The sequence below is a fragment of the Protopterus annectens genome, chromosome 12.part0, assembly GCF_019279795.1.
Source record: "Protopterus annectens isolate FY-2018-M chromosome 12.part0, PAN1.0, whole genome shotgun sequence".
In the NCBI taxonomy this organism is placed as follows: Eukaryota; Metazoa; Chordata; order Ceratodontiformes; family Protopteridae; genus Protopterus; species Protopterus annectens.
In genome coordinates this window covers 1,155,319,829-1,155,337,295 of record NC_056746.1, presented here as the reverse complement: position 1 = coordinate 1,155,337,295, position 17,467 = coordinate 1,155,319,829, and the positions used below count along the sequence as shown (strand labels likewise).

Here is a 17,467-nt window from a genome sequence, read left to right as displayed (position 1 = left end):
TAAGAGTGGAAGTCCTTATGAGGTATTTTCTTCCCACAAGAAATACAATTATTAACTTTTTCTGACATCGGTCTGAGGCAAGAAAAAAAGTTTCCCCAATGGGGTACTTAGCTTTATTGAGAACTTCGGATCTGAAATTCGACTTCGAAAATCTCAGGACTCTGCCGACCGGCACTTGCGAACTGCTTTTGCTTTGGGCACTGCTCGGCAAGAAAGATTGAAGAAAATGGCGTTGTATGCATCTTGTATACCCCTGGCGCACTGACGTCAGGGAAGAAGCGACAGCAACCGACGCTGGACCAAGACTTTGGAACTCTGGCCGACTGCGGGACCACCTGACAGCAGGATAACCCAAGTGTAATGACTGCAGCAGTGTAACACGAACATCTAGCCTGGAGGTGTGGATATCTTTAGTGAATATGGACACGCCTCCACCTTTAGTGTTTCGGTCCAGGTTAGGTGGCCAAAAGGTGTGGTATGAATTGTAGCCTTGTATTGCAGGGGTGATCTCTGGAGCCTTGAACCAGGTCTCTGTCACTGTGCAGATGTCAATGTTCTCCATTTTGAGAAGTGCCACGAGTGACTGCATTTTGAGGTTTAGACTTCTAGCACTGAGTAGCGTTATCCTCAGACTTTGTTTGCTTGTATCTGCTACGGTGGAAATTTTATCATTTGAACCATGCCTAAAAAAAGGCACTATAGGGGTGTCAAGAGCCTTAGCCAGTATCCGGAATCCCAGGGGCGACAAGTGCAGGCCATCTCTGGCAAAGCATCGTGGTCTGTCAAAAATATCATCCCAGGAAACAGATACTGGATCCCCTTAGAATGACAAAAGAAACATAGCCAATTGTTGAAGTCAGTCATTTTATCCTTGTACTGTAGTGTCATTCTGGGTGATGGCAGGATGCTAACTCAGAGCTAGGGTCATACCTGCCTGGGCTACAAGATCCCAGGGCTCCTTCATGTCTCTTTTCATGTAGTCCAGGGAGGTATGTCTCAGGTCATTCACTCCAACATGGACAATGACAGAGTCATATCTGTACTTGTTGTGGAGTGACCAGAGTGCGTTACGTGGCAGATCCTGGCACCAGACAGGCAGCTGACTGTAATTTTCTCCTTGTTTAGCCTAGTGAGTGGGACATCAGTGTGCCTGACTATGGAGTCGCATAGGACTAGTGTGTTGGGTACGTTGTTTTGCCTTAGGGGCCGAGGTTGTGCAGCACACTGGTTTTGTGAGTTATGTGTCGCTGGGGTTGTGGTTGTTTGCATTTCAGCTTCGGAGGTCTCAGTTGCTTGGGAATATTTTTATTAAAAGCCTCCGTGAATGTAGGTGAGCGTTTTGTGTTATTATGTGTGGGTTTTGGTGGTGTAGGTTTAGCAGGACTATGTGATGTGTGTGGTGTGATGTGGGTGTAGACCTTCTCCTCTTGACTGACTAGTCCAGTCTTGGCTGGAGAGAGCTTGGCTTCCAGCTTGGCTATATAAGTGCATCTCTCACAGGTTGTAGTGTTGGGTGGTAGGAGGACAGGGCTGTCTATGTACATGAGGCAATTGCTACATTGCCCCCAAGATGCCCAGATTCACCAGGTGGACAGGAGAAAACACCGGAAGCCGACACTTAGATATGCCTAGATAGGTGCTTGTTTAAGTACTAGAACTGTTTTCCTCTTTACTTAGTAAGGAAAGTTGAGTGCTGTAACAATTTTATAGACTATCTAGTGCTTACAATGAGTTCTAAGCAAGTGCTGTGCTCAAAGAATTAGGTTTGAGTGCTAAAACTGGAAAGCTGGCTTGTTCAAGGGAAAATGTGAACAGCAGACTTTCTGGCGCCAGTAATAGTTTAACCCTAGCTAAGTGCCGCTGCGGGATGCGCAAACTCGCGTAAACACAGGTTTTTAAGCCAGAAAGATGAAAGGGATAGAAAGCAGTCCAAACTGCCAATGAGGTACAATTCCTGAGCTGGAAACCACTACTCTGGCGACAGATAGGCAAGCTCAATGCTTACCACTCCCACTGATAAGCGAAAGACTTCCCTCTACAGCCTTTTACTGTCCCCACCCCCCCCAGTTTCTACTTTCACACTGGAACCTGCTGATCAGTGTGCAGTCATTGTGGAAGTCAATAGACACCTCAGGAGAAAAGACTTCAAGCCAATGAGGCCATAGCAGAAGGAACCAATCTAGGAAGATAACTCTGGTCTTGTTTATCCTTGCTTTCTGTAGAAATTTAATTATGAGTGGAAATGGGAGGATGAACTAAAAGTCTTGAATACCACTGGTGAACAACAGCATCATATGGTGTCTGTCCTGTGCTAGAATTAAACAGAAGTAGGTGCTTTCCGTGGCATTGGTTAGGAAAGCCATTAGGCCATAGTAAGTCTTCCCCAGTGGAGGAAGATAGGGTTCTTCAATGGCTCACTGAAGGAGCACACGAGCCATCAGTAAGCACTAACTGAACAACACCACTACAGAGTTGACCTGTCCAGGAATATGCAAATATGTACTGCAGTGAGAAAGTGGCATGGTGACATGGCCCATTTCTATAATCTCAACCTCTTCCAACAAAAAGAGGTATGCACCTTGACAGAAGTCCTGTAGAGGCTGCCATGTTAAAACTACCCATCACCAAGACAATGTTGTGTAAACAGACGTTTTGTTGCGACAATACTCCCCTTTGTATCATCTGTCCTAAACAAAGCCCTCCATTTCCCTAGGCAGAACCATCTGTGGCCACAGTCTCAGTAGAAATAAGGAGGGGTGGGCACATAGTCCACCTTGAAAAAGATTTCTCTGCTCAAGTCCCCAAGAGATGTGGATGGCAAATTATTTGATAACGTCAACAATAAAAAGGTATCCAACGAGTCATGAACTAAGAACACAAAAGGTTTATTCACAAATAAGCATAAAGCGCTTTTCGTCGCTCACAGTGTGAGCAACTTCTTCAGACCTGGTCACTGTGAGCGACGAAAAGCGCTTTACGCTTATTTGTGAATAAACCTTTTGTGTTCTTAGTTCGTGACTCGTTGGATACCTTTTTATTGTTGACGTGGTTTGTTTTACAACTTGGTTTGTCTTCAAATTATTTGATAACCACACTGGAAGGGATACTGGCTCTAAATTCAAATTTCACTGGACCTGGAGTGTCCACTTAAGTACCTACATTCCGTATGTTGCAAAGGGAACTAAAACACACTGTCCAGCTAAGGAAGTGACTGACTTAATATTGACAGTTCTGTCTAGTGGTAAACTGACAGACAGCGCCTGGCCAGGTAGCAACTGATGAAATTTTGCCAGTGCAATAACTCCAACTAAGACTTTGTGGTTTTCACAGATATCTCCAAAGTCATGCAAAGGCTAGAGAGAAAGTTGTTTCTTGCTTTCAATGGCCTCCTTGTACAGGTTGCAAGGATCTAGGTAACTAGAAAAGGAAAACACAAGGATGCCACTCAGCCTAAGGTAGGCTGTTACAGATATTGTATCTGGTGAACATCCTGGATGCTATAGCGAGACCAAATGGAAGAGGTCAAAACTGACCATGAATGGTTGCAGTCCTAAAGAACAGGAATCTCCTGGATTCCCTAGCTAGTTTGATGTCCAAACAGTTGCCCTGCAGATCTGAACATCACATCCTGTCTCCCTGTTGTACGTACAGGTGGACTGAATGTACTGTGACCATCCAGACCTTTGTTTTTTTTTTTATATTAATTTAGGCCATTTAGATCTAATATGGCCCCAAGATCCTCCTCCTCCTTGAACTCCAGAAAGAATTTTAAATGGACTCTAGATCTAGTTTTGTGGGGACCTCTTGGATGGCTCATTTTACAGAAGGCTTGCTACCTATCTGATCTGGTTGCTTGCTTTTCAAGAGGTGGACATCTAGAAATAAGGAAGCTGGTCACGGAGTGGCATATACAGGGGATTTTTGTAGTGACACTAGTGTTATCAGAACTGTTGCCAGGAGACTCAGCAGTATACAGACCAGATTCCTGAAGTCTGTAGGAGACACCCCATCTGGTTCATGGGCTTTGCTCTCTCTTAGGGAAGCCAATTCCCTGTCAGTCTTCTTCCCTGGCCTGTTGTCTCCCCACTGCAGTCTCCAAGCTTCCTACCTCTCTCTCTCTCACCCTCAGCATGGCACCACCCCTTTGCCTTCCTTTGTAAAGGGTTAATCAAAGTACTCCTGCAATAAATTTGCATTTCCTAGTCTTCCATGATCTCCCTCCAATCTTTTCACTGGATGGCTAAGCTGTGCTTCTATCTTCATTATTTTGCTGCATGCCTAAAAAAGGCCTTTGCTTCATCTCCGGATTCCTTTTGCCAGCTCATTTTCAGTTGGTGACTTTGCTGCCTTTCTGCTTGTTTCCTTATTTTGTGTTCCCATCAGCTCCCACCGCTTCCCCTTGCACTTCTGATATGCTCTGTTTTTGCCCTAACCAGCAGCCTCACTCTATGAAGCCACAATGACCTTCTTCCCCTTTTTTGCCTCTTCCTCAAACCCTTTTCCACAGCCCTAAGTAGTACTGAATCCATGACCTTTTCTCATAGATTTCTTACCCCCTCAGACTGTCTCAGTATTTACACTCAACTTTAAACCTCTAAATAACTCAGAATTCATTCCCTTAAAGTCTCACACCATCAAGCTACCCATTTTAAACTACCAGTGTCATGTTCATTACTTGCTCATGGTAACTCTTTACCCAGGCATCTGACCCCCCTCCCCAACTACCTTAGACAGATAACGGTAGCATTAATAGGATGCCAGATGCGGGCTGTGTTAGCAACACAAACTGCTCAAAGCAATGATTTATGTGCTATTTTATTTTATTTTTTTTACTTATAACACATCTGGCAGTAGGGATGTGAATATTAAGCAGTAAATGTTAATGCGGAAAGTCTGATGAAACATTTATGGAAACGTGAAAGCGCTTACTTTATTCTGTGAAAAAGAGATTTTAAGTTTCTATTTTGTGGGTCTGCTTCGATTGTTGTGGAGTACCACTCATTCTTTATTTCTGGACTGTCTTCACTTTGCTTGGAGGTACCTTACCCATTTGGTGTTCCTTTTCCAACATTTTAGAAAACATAACGATCACATTCATACATTTGTGATATACGCAGAGGCTTTTTAGAAGTGAAGAAGCAGTCTTGTCTTGAAAAACAATCAATCTAGACTGCTAAGGACAGTGTGTGTGTGTGTGTGTGTGTGTGTGTGTGTGTGTGTGTGTGTGTGTGTGTGTGTGTGTGTGTGTGTGTGTAAGCAACAAACAGGAAAAACAGAGAAAGAGCGAGAAAGAAAACGAAATGGAGAAAGAGTAGCTAGAATTTCTTAAAACTGATCACAACTGTCATCAAGGTATACCACAGTCAAATATTTTGGGAGAGTGAAACAGTGAACAAGGAGAAAATAATGGTCAGTTGCCTATCAGGTGCCAGAATCTGCCAAGTTACTCATGCACTCAAGTCACTGCACCAGAGGTAGCAGTATGATTCAGTCATAATCCATGTAGGTATAAACAATCTGAGATTTACCTACCTAGACTATATACAGAGAGACATTACAGAGCTCTCAGACTGTCTCTCACAGGCTGGTATATGCGTAGCATTGAGCATCTACCTTCACCAAGGAAGACTGACTTTAATAACAGACTTCATTTTAGGTGTTACTGTCGGAGGAAACAGTATTTGCCAGCATGGGAGGACATGGCTAACAAAACATGTTACTTTGCCAAGAATGGTTTGCTCCAGTCTCCTCTAGATTTTCAAATACTGGCCAAAATACTGCCCTATACCATAGTCTTTTAGGTAATGACAAACTGACAAACCTTTTAACATATCAAAATCTATTCAAGGAAACCTGAAGGTGTTACTGCTCAATGCCAGGAGTCTAAATAAGAAACTCCACTCCCTGCAAGCTCTCCTCAGCTTGGAGAACACAGTCATCTTTGCAGTTACCAAGACATGTAGAGTACCCCAGCAGTGCAAGGCTTCAGTGCCTTCCACACATTTAGACCTGCAATTGCACAGACAGGGAGTAAGGTGGAAGTGTCTCGATTAACATTAATAGCAAGCAAACCTCTAGGTTGATTAATGAGGATGGTGCACCGGAGTTCCTCCGTGTCCAGACTACCATAGACAAAGTCTCATACCATATCCTAGCAAGCTATAGGTAATCCCCTATGCCCCATGAAACCCATATACTTAGACCTACTGGAGACACTCGCCATAAAACCAAATACCACACTCATCCTTCTATAAATTGGGAATCTTACATGAACCCAAATTTGTTGGCGCAGAGATTCCTAAAACACCCTGAATCAGTTACTGATCATGCCTACCAGAGATACAAACCTTACACATGGTACTCACAAATATGGCAGAAAGCTGCACCCCCCCCCCAATGCTGTGTCCTCTCTGGGAAGGTCAGACAACAAATCCGTCTCCTTGGAAATAAGAATCTATTCTGCAACCCCCAAAACACTAACAGTTGGAAACTACTCCAAGGCAAAAATTTCAAACCCATGATACCAACACCCAATTGTGGATTATTGCTAAAATTAAGCCATTCCACTGAATGTGGGATTTCGGAGAAGCTGACCATTTACATTGATCTTTTGTTATTTATGTACAATGCCCAAAAGAAAATGGTACAAAAAATATGCATGGTTTACAAATTTAGCATGTATAAACTGTATTCAGCTGTGCTTTTTCAGTGTACAGAATTCAACATACTAGCAGCATTTGATCTTACACTGTAAATGAATGTTTTTTTTTTTTTTCAATAATTATCGCACAACCATTTTCTGATACAACTCTGCTAAACCTGACCAGCCATTTTGGTTTTCATAACCTGGTTCCAATAACATATTCAAGAGTTACGGTAATCTAAACCTATACACTGTAACATTACATGCTCTTTAATATCTACAACAGTTCTATTCACTCAGTGCGGTGGAGCCACCTTAAGTGCAAACAGTTTCAGAGTTTCCAGTTTTAAAATGATATACATTAAGCAAATAACTGCAAAAAACTGTAAGGGTGCTTGACTTTAGTGAGAACTAACTGCAGAGTATTGTTCTCCAGAATAACATTCTTTACAGCTCTGTGTACACTAAACAAATGTAACAAGCTAAAACAAAAATATGGAACTGTGAACAGGAATGTTTATTCCATTTTGCCCATCAGGTTCCTTACATTCTACAAGTATTGTCACTGTAACAGTTATCTTTAGAAATGTGCTCACCAGACAAGACCTTTGATACAAAAATCATTTTCTAATCACCACTTAAAATTCAAAAAAAAAAAGCATTTACCTCCCTGGCATAGGATTCGTTGTCTTCGGACTTATTCATGTTGTCTTTCCTGCGTAATTCCATATTTGGGTCCATGTTCACATTGCTGGTATAAATCTCAGGCCTTCGACTTTGCTTCAAATCCCATTCTGTGGAATCCCTATAGTCAGACTGTTATATGCATGGGTAAGTTAATGAGAACAAAAATAATATATAGGGGAAAAGTGACCAAAATAAAAAAGAAAAGCAGAAAAACAAAAACATGGATTTCAGACAGACATTACGAAAACTACAAGACAAAGAAAAGGATAAAAAGAAAAAACAGCTTTGCCACAGAGCTGTAGGACAGTGTGGAAAATAAAATGAAAGGGACAGTGAGGAGACAAATGGCCTGGATTGTTAGGAAGACGAAGGGGGAGGAAGAGAGAAAGAGAAAGGGAGAAAATGTGCAAACACCAGTTATGGTGCGCATGCGGAGGAAGGGAGCAGGGAGTCTTATGTCCAGCAGCATGCATCAAAATAGAACTCAAACAGAGTGTGCTTTTAGTGTTACGCAAGTCTGTAAAATGCATCTTTTTTTTTATTAACTCTCTCTATGTTAACACTTTATATGTGCAGTGGGAACCTGCATCTGACTGAAGAAACAGAAAACATTTTAAATGATACAAAACCTAGAACCACCAAGTGAAGCATTATTAAACAACAAGAAAGGACTTGAGTGACTGGTTCCACATATGGCATGAGACATACTTCACCTCCTACCAGACTGTCAGTCAGTGACACAGTAATTTAACAGCCCCACTGAGGACAGATTTTCTTCTACAGAACTCGCTCCATATTTGTTCTGTGCAATTCTTCTTAGCATACCTTACAATTACCACAAAAATATGAAACTAATGCCACCTGTGAAAGCGTGAAGAAAAGAATTGCATATCAACACTATTAAATTCTTTACAGTGACAATACACAGACAAAAGATTCAGTTTTACTTGGTGATACAACTTTCTAAATTCACCAACATTCAGTATGTTACAGATGTTTTATTTTTTTCTCTCAAGTAAAATTAAAAGATTAGCTTGAAAAATATCAAATAAATAATGTATGTTAATACAAATGACTGAAATATAACTAGACAATTGTGTTGGCCTGGGAATACCATATTTTTAATGCAAGTTAAATTAGATTTTTTGGGGGATACTGTGTCCATTGCTATGTGCATACTTGGAGCACACTAGGTAGAATATGGTGCTACCAATATTTTCTTGAATATCACAGAGCAGAATGCTCATTCTACATCTACAAGATCATAACAACAGGGCACTTAACAGAAACTGAATGGTATTCCATCCCATCACAGGTGGATTGTAAAATATCTTCCAGGTTGTTTAGCATATGAACAAACATTCTAGAATTTTTTTCTCTTATCTCAGTTGCAATGGACTGGTTTAAATATTTTCTTAAACTGTCTGAAAAAATACAGTGTTTACAACAAAATTATTTATTTCAGAAAGAGGGAATACTGTCCGAGAACTCTTTCCTTTATCCTGGTCTGACTGAAGAGGACACACTTGCTTCTTTAAGGAGAAATTAATTTCTGTGGCTTATAAACACCCGTGGACCATGCAGCAATAAAAAATAAAATTAAATAAAAAAATAAAAAAAAAAACATCCACCAAGACAAGTTGTCCTATCCCACAATTTAAACTATTCAGTCTGCACTAAGGGTGTTGAGGGCTGTTTCACTTTTTGCAACAAAGCAGATTCTGTTACAAAGCATAACAGACATGCTGCAAACACCATTACAAAAAACAAGCAAACAAAACAAAATACTCCTAAGGAAGATTTCAAATTAATCGAACCTCTGGCACCACTTCTATTTAAATGGCATGCAGATTATCATTTTGTTCTCATCTCAAGATATTTTTATAATCTGCACACTCTCAAAAATATAAATGTATCTAGCGTAGGTAGCCCCCAACTTAGTTTGCATCAGAAATAATTTCAGGAAGATGTTAAGTTTCAGAGCTGAAGGAAACTTGCTGTCAGCACTACCAAATTTATCCAAATACCTACAATCTATCAGTCTTTCTGTATGTATGAGCAAACTGAATACATGAAAAAGGTACTTTGGGGTCTTGTAGAACATGAAAGGCTTTAATGTTAACTAAGTAGCATATACCACAGCATACAATAAGGTACTGGCATTAAATAAGAAAACAAACCAATTCAAAGGTGTGTGCCTGGAGTACGATTCAAATATGAGCAGGACTGGCATTTAATACATACTAAAACAAAAAAAGAAAAAAATGCATTGGATTTATTCTACTTACTGGGCAATGGACTTGCACAAAAAAGAACATATTAATTTCAATTCACTGACCTACACCAAAATATAAACACATTACCTAAAAATAAATGAAACAAGAATTAGGTCATATAGCTGCGTTTGGCAAAACAAATCCACTGATAACACAAGCTCTTGCTCAGTAATTTTTTTTTTTTTTTGCTGTACCCAACTTCCAGGAGGAAGTCTTAAATAGCACATGGAGCAATTTAACAGCAATATTAGGCTACAATTGACCCATGATTAAGCAACACAGCAAAATTACAGCAGATAGAAGATAGGGTCACCAAAATTTGGTTGATACTTTCAGCATTCCCTTTAGGGTTATCTTGAGGTATAGGACTAAGGGGTGAAGTAGTACAAATAAAAAAAGTAAAAGAGAGAGGCATCCCTTTGGTAGAGCACAGGACAGTTACACCCCCCCCCCCCAGACTATTTGTCTTTGCCTCTGCCTCTTCTTGTTTGGTCTTTTAAAAAAGTTCTATTCCGCTTCACCTTAATACAGCTTTCAGTAAAAGGACCACACTGCTTAGCTGGGAAATTACTGTAGTTCTTGGGTTTCACAAAATAAAAAACACTGCTTAATAGTCCAAATGATTTTTGCCTTTTGTCGCTAGTTTTTTTAAATTCTTTTTATGAGGGAAAATCAAACATTGCCATCAGCATGAAGTGGCAAAAGACTATCCAGTTCGCCTTCCGGACCAACACATGAAGTTGAAGGCACACTCAAGTACCTGTGTGTTGAGATGGAGTCGATCCCATCTGTTACCCTACATACCGATGAGATCTAGTACAAGGTGTCCGTTATACTCGCAGCTTGCTTTTCAGTGGCTGATCTCTCAAATTAGGCTCAAAATACACTAAGGAATGGTGTCATAATTCCTGTTGTTGAATTTGCCCCATTGTAGTTCATTCACTCTGATTCTAACCAGAAGAGGTTACAAGTTATTATAAACACATTCTAGTGGGTCATGGGTCAACCTTCCAAGAGAATACCACCAGTATTCTCCACTAAACTTTATCTAAATAAACATAGTACAGCCATTACCTTAACAGCTTCCCTTTGTACTTTAACATTTATCTGTAAAATAGTTCACCACAGTCATTTTCCACCAATGAAAAAGCTATTGTCAAATTTTCAGTCTCTAGAACTCTCTACTCCAACTCTTGTTCTCCATCATTAAACATTCCTCAGTTATTTACTTCTCACTAAGAACAAAACATTTTATGCTTATACACCCAAACCATGAAAGACACTTCTTCCACAGAGGGCTTTATCAACACCACTGTGGTTTTCATCTGTGCTTAAAATAGTTGTCTCTCCTCTCAATCGCATCGGACTGTTTGATGGGAGTTGTATATTTATTTGACCAAAGACTGGATGCACTGCTTCTCTTCACATTTATCCTTCTGATGGCCCTCAGGGCCTTCGCTCTTGAATCTGGTTACGAAAGAAAGCTGCATTGAACAAGTGTAAAGTGCTTCATAGACAGGAATTGCACCACAGTAACCTGGAGTGGCTTACACAGAGACTTTGGGCATCCTACCTGTAACTCGGGAGAATGGCTACTGTTTGTTTTGTATGACTTTACTTAATGTTTACAAATAATGTAGATTAGAATGTATGCATATTTAATTTACTTCAAATTATATTTGTCATTCTTTGAACGGATTGTTAATGCAACACGTATTTTCTACTTTTTAGTGTGATGCAGTTTCTACTTTTTAATGTAATTAGGTTATAGTATTCTAGCCCACCCATCTCTTCAAACAGATAAATTATAATACATAAATCTGGTACACTGCCAACTAATAATAATAAACACATATGGTAAACAAGACATCTATACAGAGACCACTAAACTCTATGTAGACACGGCCAGGAGATGGAGAAAGGAAGCCTGTCTTTTAACAATGACAACATTATTCAAACATCTATCATGGTGATTATATTCACACAACTCTACTGTGGTTCTAAGAGATCAGTGTTGCGAGCAGTCATTACATGACTGGGAGAGCACCATGCAGTGCGCCTTCTGCTCCCAGTAACGCCAGGACGGTCCAGTTCACTGGGACAGTGTAAGCAAATTCAACTCTACCTCTAGAATGGACATCTCATTTGTAATGCTCGAGAGTAATGTGTGAATAGATGCTCACGTAACAGTGTCAGAAAAGTCTGCAGTCGTAGATACTGACCCGGTGGATTATGCATCTACCTCTCTGTTTAAAGTGTTGTATTTTTCATAGCAAAAGATAATGCAGATAGATAAACATTTAGAAAGGGTCTGTTTGTTAACTGACTGTTCTCCATTCATAAATGAGGAAACTGTACTACTGGTTTCACTATAGTACTGGAGCTCTCCCTATACATCCACAATTCAGGCAAAACAGCCAACCGGACAGACTGAATGAAAGAAAATTAAATTTTTAGACAAAAAGAAGGATTTGCTCCTAAACATACCCTGTCCTTATGGAAAACCATACATGGATTTTTAAACATTAAGACTTGTGATTCAAAATCCTTCTGTCCAGAGTGACTGCAACCAAGAAAAGTACTTTCCAAGAAAAACATCTGACATTTACTAAAATGACAGGGTCAAAAGGAAGAAGTTTTATCTTCCACCCAAAGTTCAAGTCTTCAAAAGGTGTTACAGGATGTAGATCCTCAAAGGAAGGCTTCCCCTCACAAACTGTTTTACAGCAACCTTGGATGATATACATGGATATAAAATGAAAATATGACAATTGTACTTAAATGGAAGAGGAGGCCTAGACAGCATTATATAATGTACCAAGAAACTGTACACTAACAAAATGAATTGGAAGGTCACTCAGCTTTTACATTTATACCAATTCGACATTGTGTACATTTACATAATCTTTTCTAATGACAGGTCTTTTAGTTTCTTTTAAAACAGCACTACTGACAAGAACATCTGCCAAAAATGCAGGTGCTGACTGTCAGATGACCCTGAGATCTGGATTCGCCACCATTCCTTCTCATTACGTATTCAAAGTGACAAGAGGAAATCCTTGTTATCTGCTGCACCAACATCCACTCTCTGGGTGTTCCGACCACAAAAGCTGGACAATCCTCCAAAGAAGTTGCAGTAAATTGAAACAGGCGAGCGTCTAGATCAAAAAGATACATATTTACTAAAAGTAATAAAATGTTAGCTTGGGGTCATGAAGTGTATTTGAAATTGGTAAGTAGTGAAGTGATAAATTTCCAGAGATGGCTCTAACAAACTAAGTGTACTTGAAACTTTTCTGATGGGAAAGACCTGGGGACTATCGAGATAGGCAATCCATTATGGGAACAAGGGGTGGAGTTGGCACCCTAGGAAAGCTTGGTATGTCAATGGTTTCAATGCCTGTGGTATCAGTCCTGTGTGTTCCTGCAGAAAAACTCTTTTGATACCAAATCTACTACATTCTTTACCTCTAAAAAAGCTTGCAAATATTGCTTGCTTCTAAACCAAATTTTTTTGAACCCAGTACAATACTCTCAAACTTTCTGTTAAAAAGAAAAGACACTATAGAAAGACGTCTTTTGGAAGAATGGGATGTCCACAAGAGCCTACAGCTTCTTTTAGTACCTATGTCTTGGGACATCATTAGCAATGGTGCAAAACAATGCATGTAAAGTTTCTTTATATAATGATAAAGTTGCACCTAGCACAGTCAAGACAATGGTGAAATGATTAGTGTTGATGCCTTATTCCTTGAATGTCCAGTTTACTTTGTGGCTGGGGTGCCTTTTGTGTGGAGTCTGCATACCCTCTGCTCATGTGTAGGTTTTTGTCCAGACGTCTGGTTTCTGCCCACATCTCAAAGACATAAAAACAGACGAAGTAGTGAGTATCTACACTACATGTGTGTATGCACACAGTTTGCGCTTGCATGTGTGTGTTCTAAGTGTCCAGTCCAAATTAGTTCTCTGCCATATGCCTGTGGAGTGCCAGGATAACCTCCAGCTCCTCCACAACCCTGAATAAGACAACGCGTATATCAAAAAATGAATTAATGATGCGAGTGTGGCACACAGAGATAAAGCCTTGACTATTGCCCAGGTGCCCAGAGCTGTATTAGCAGCTCAGGTGCTTGACTAAACAGGCAGGGAAGGATCGAGTGCACCTACAGGAACATAAGAATAACATTAGGCAAGTGATCACAGGGACCATAAGTTGTCTAACCATATGTAACTTTAAACACATGCACTTAAAAGTTCTTATCACTGTTACACAGTACTTAATACCACCCAACTCCCAAATTAAGCAGTGCCACATATAACTGTGATGAAAACTTATTTACTTAACCAATCATCAAGACTAGCCTTAAAAGCAGATAAACAAGTACTTCGACCATACACTGGGGATACATCGAGTTAGGAACCTATCCTTCCAGCAAATTTTATTTAAGAGTACATTTAGGCCCCAGTGCTGGTGTATGTAGAGCCACTAGTTTTGCAAATAAATAGGTAGGCAAACAGGCTAGAGTCTTTCATGGCTCAAAAAGCGAGACGCAGTCACCTCAGAGCAGCCAGTAGGCTAATGAGTATAAGAAGAGTTGTACTTGTCTATCAGGATAGTTGAGGGATTTAAGGACTTTCCTTTTTTTGGTAAAAATATTTGGCGCCTTTCCAGTTGAATGACGTGCTTGAATTTAAAATAGAAAAGGGGGGCAAATGAAGCATCTGATAAGCAAAGAGTACATTGGTAAGATGTCTTGAATATATTCCCTTGGAAATTAACTAGGCCAGACAGGATTTCCTGACAATGGTGGAAACATGATCGAATGAGAAAGCTGCCCATACACATACACTGGTCTCTCATAACTATTTGTTTAAAGAGTACCACCATTTGTGTGTGAAATGGGAAGTTTTTTTTACCAAATTCTATTTTGCTGCACTTTTCTGCATTTAGCCAGAGACGGTTTTCGGGAACCCTTCTCTGAGTCCGAACATGGTTCGTACTTGTAACATTGGTTCCTTGTACACAGCCTGCACTAATTCTACCAATGATTCTGGGACTTCAAGCTACTGCAAGACTGCCCATTCAGCTTTCTTGGGACCTTGTCATATGCTTCGTCAGAGTCTAGGAATACCCAAGCTGGTCTCTCTATTCATCTCTAGCTTCTTCTTGACTATCTGTGTCATTGCAAACATTGGGTCAGTTGTGCTACATCCTGATATGAATCTGAACTGTTAACCTCCTATCTTACTTTCTATTACTTGGTGTATTTATCAAATCACACACTCCAGAATTTTCATGCAGTGAACAGGAATTTTATGTATGTTTGCTGGTACAGCTACTGGTGGGGTTTTCTTCATTCACGGATAAGCAGGTTGTTACTGGCATCCCTTACAAAGAGTGTTTGATGACCATCTTTATCTTTCTGTCTTTGCCTTGCAACCTTAAAGAGTTTCTTTGTGCCGTCTACTTGAGTCACCTTCCAGGAGCTGGTAGACTGCTTTTCATGTCTTGTTCTTCACTATTACAACAACTCTCTTAGCCTCTGCTAGCCAGCCAGTATTCCTTCTTAGCCCGTTTAGTCTTTTCGATCTCCCATTTTTCCTGCACTCCGTTCTTTTGATGACTTTCTGAAGGCCTGCATTCCACTACCAGATTTCCTTATGTACCTTATTCCCATACTTGGCTCAGCTGCAAAACTGTTTAATAGTCCAAGGTGCTGCCATTCTTCAACTCCACTCATTTCTTCTTCCTGAGGTGCTAGAACTCAGAATATTTACTTGAACTCTTATAGGTTCATGGGTCATTACTAGACTAACTGCCTTCGTGAGCCATTTTAAGCCTAGTTAATTATCCCATTTGAGAATCAAACCCTGCATCTTGTGTTTGTAAGGTAAAGAGTTTAACCATTATGGCAACCCCCTTTCTCTCCAGTCAACTTCCAGGTCTTCAGTCTAGTCTCTGTTGAAGTTACAGCCTTCTCTAGCCACTGCTTGCAGCTGATTGTGGCAAACTGTAGTTTATACTGTGGCCCAAATGCTTCAGTGGGGATAACTTTGTAACTGTTGATTCTATCCCAGTGTCCTCCCCTTACTAGGAGGAAGTCTGCCAGAGTTGCATGTTGGCCATTCTTATATGTGATGTTGTGACTGTTTCTCTTACTGAACTATGTGTTGACCACCGCCAATTCATCTGCCATACAGAACTCTATAACGTGCTCTTCTTTATTCCTAATGCCCCACCCACACAGACCCAGGCAGTCCTCACATCCTATTCTGTCTGTCCAGATGTGCAGTGCCCCTTTAACACCAACTCATGTTGCCCTGCTTTACCTAGCAAGTTCTGCAACAGCTGTCTGAATGCACTCTTTTCCTCACTATCACAGCCCTGCTATAGGGTGTAGTCTACAATTATAAAGAGCGTCTTATCTTTACACTGGAGCCTGATTGCCATGAGTCGGTCACTAATTCAGATGACATCTCTCATGGTTTTTGAATGCTCTCTTGCACCAAAATCCCCACAATTTCTAGTCTGTTCACCTCTCCACCCACACCCCCTGAGTAGCAGACTCTGGATCCCAAGCCAAGTGGCTCTACCTCCATCTTATCTCCTGGATACAAGGAATGTTCAATCTCCTCCTTACCATCAAGTCATCCACCTCCAAACAAGACTTCCACCAGACAGCTTTTTGCCTGAACTTACCATTACATTTAACGTGGATTGTTAGAGAATATTCTGTTCCAGATGCTGGTAAAAACTGGAGGTGAAGGTTTAACCCTCTCAGCTGGATTTGCAGGCGATTGTTGGAAATTTTGCACAGGTCTTCTACAAGCTGAAGGAGATTTGCCCTGGATAAGTCCCTAAGGATGGATGGGTAGGCAACCATTAAGCCTGACACCCAAGGGAACTAATTTGTGGTCAGACTTAAAACAGGGAAGTGGAAATATGTGGTGGGTACAGGTGGGGACTAGGTTAAGTACCTGAACGAAGATATTACAGCCTCTACTGGGTAGTTTTTCAATTTATTTTTTTTTTTTATTTTATTCTGAATTTGTTAACCAGGGTAGAACACTGATCGCATTGGACCCATATTGGTCTCAGCCCAGGGAAAACACAGTAGATACATGACTCTATATGCAATGAGAATGACAAAATGCAATATGTACACATATTATATACAAAGTGAATATCACAGTTGGCTTGAGGGTATAAAAGTAAAACATAAATGACATATACAGAGTGACTGAAAAAACACAGGAGATATATATATATATGTATGTATGTATGCATTAAATGCAGACGCACATCAGAGTTTGTATGCCGAAAGCATCACAATCAAAAATAGACTCAGACTATGTAGACAAATGAAGGGCATGGAGACTTAAGTTATATGAGCAGAGAGACCGCAGCTGCATTTTTCTTGAGTCTTGAAATGTGCCTTTACTTGTGAATGGAAAGTGGGGTAAAAGGAATGATCTTTAAGAAAAGATGGAAGAGATTCACATAGTTTGGGACCAAGGACTGAGAAAGCATGGCCTGTGCAGCAAAGCCTGGGGGTAGATGAGAAGACATAAGTGGTTAAGATGTCTAAGGTTGTATACTGGTGCATCTCTGAACAGTCTGGAAGCTAGTGGAGGGAAGGTGTCATTCTTAAGTGAAACATCTGAAAGGCAAGTAAAAACATCCCATCATTTCATAGGTAGCTGGTTAGCTTTTTCAATGGTTTTGCAGTGGTGTTCATTTTTGGGGACAGAGCGATGAATCTGCAAATGGCATTTGAAATGGTGGATATTCTTTCAAAAACTGCTACAATTAGTGGGAGACAATATTCTAGCTGAATCAGTAAGATACTTTTACTCATGG

At 40.4% G+C, this 17,467-nt stretch overlaps 1 protein-coding gene across 3 annotated transcripts in view; it reads right to left on the bottom strand.

The window, feature by feature from the left end:
* SOGA1 (suppressor of glucose, autophagy associated 1) overlaps positions 1 to 17,467 on the bottom strand; it is a 972,945-nt gene that overhangs the window by 259,573 nt on the left and 695,905 nt on the right. For all 3 annotated transcript variants that reach the window (XM_044090186.1, XM_044090184.1, XM_044090185.1), the window contains exon 6: positions 7,310 to 7,459. In XM_044090186.1, the coding sequence (XP_043946121.1) occupies positions 7,310 to 7,459 (150 nt within the window). The remainder of the gene's footprint in view (positions 1 to 7,309; positions 7,460 to 17,467) is intronic.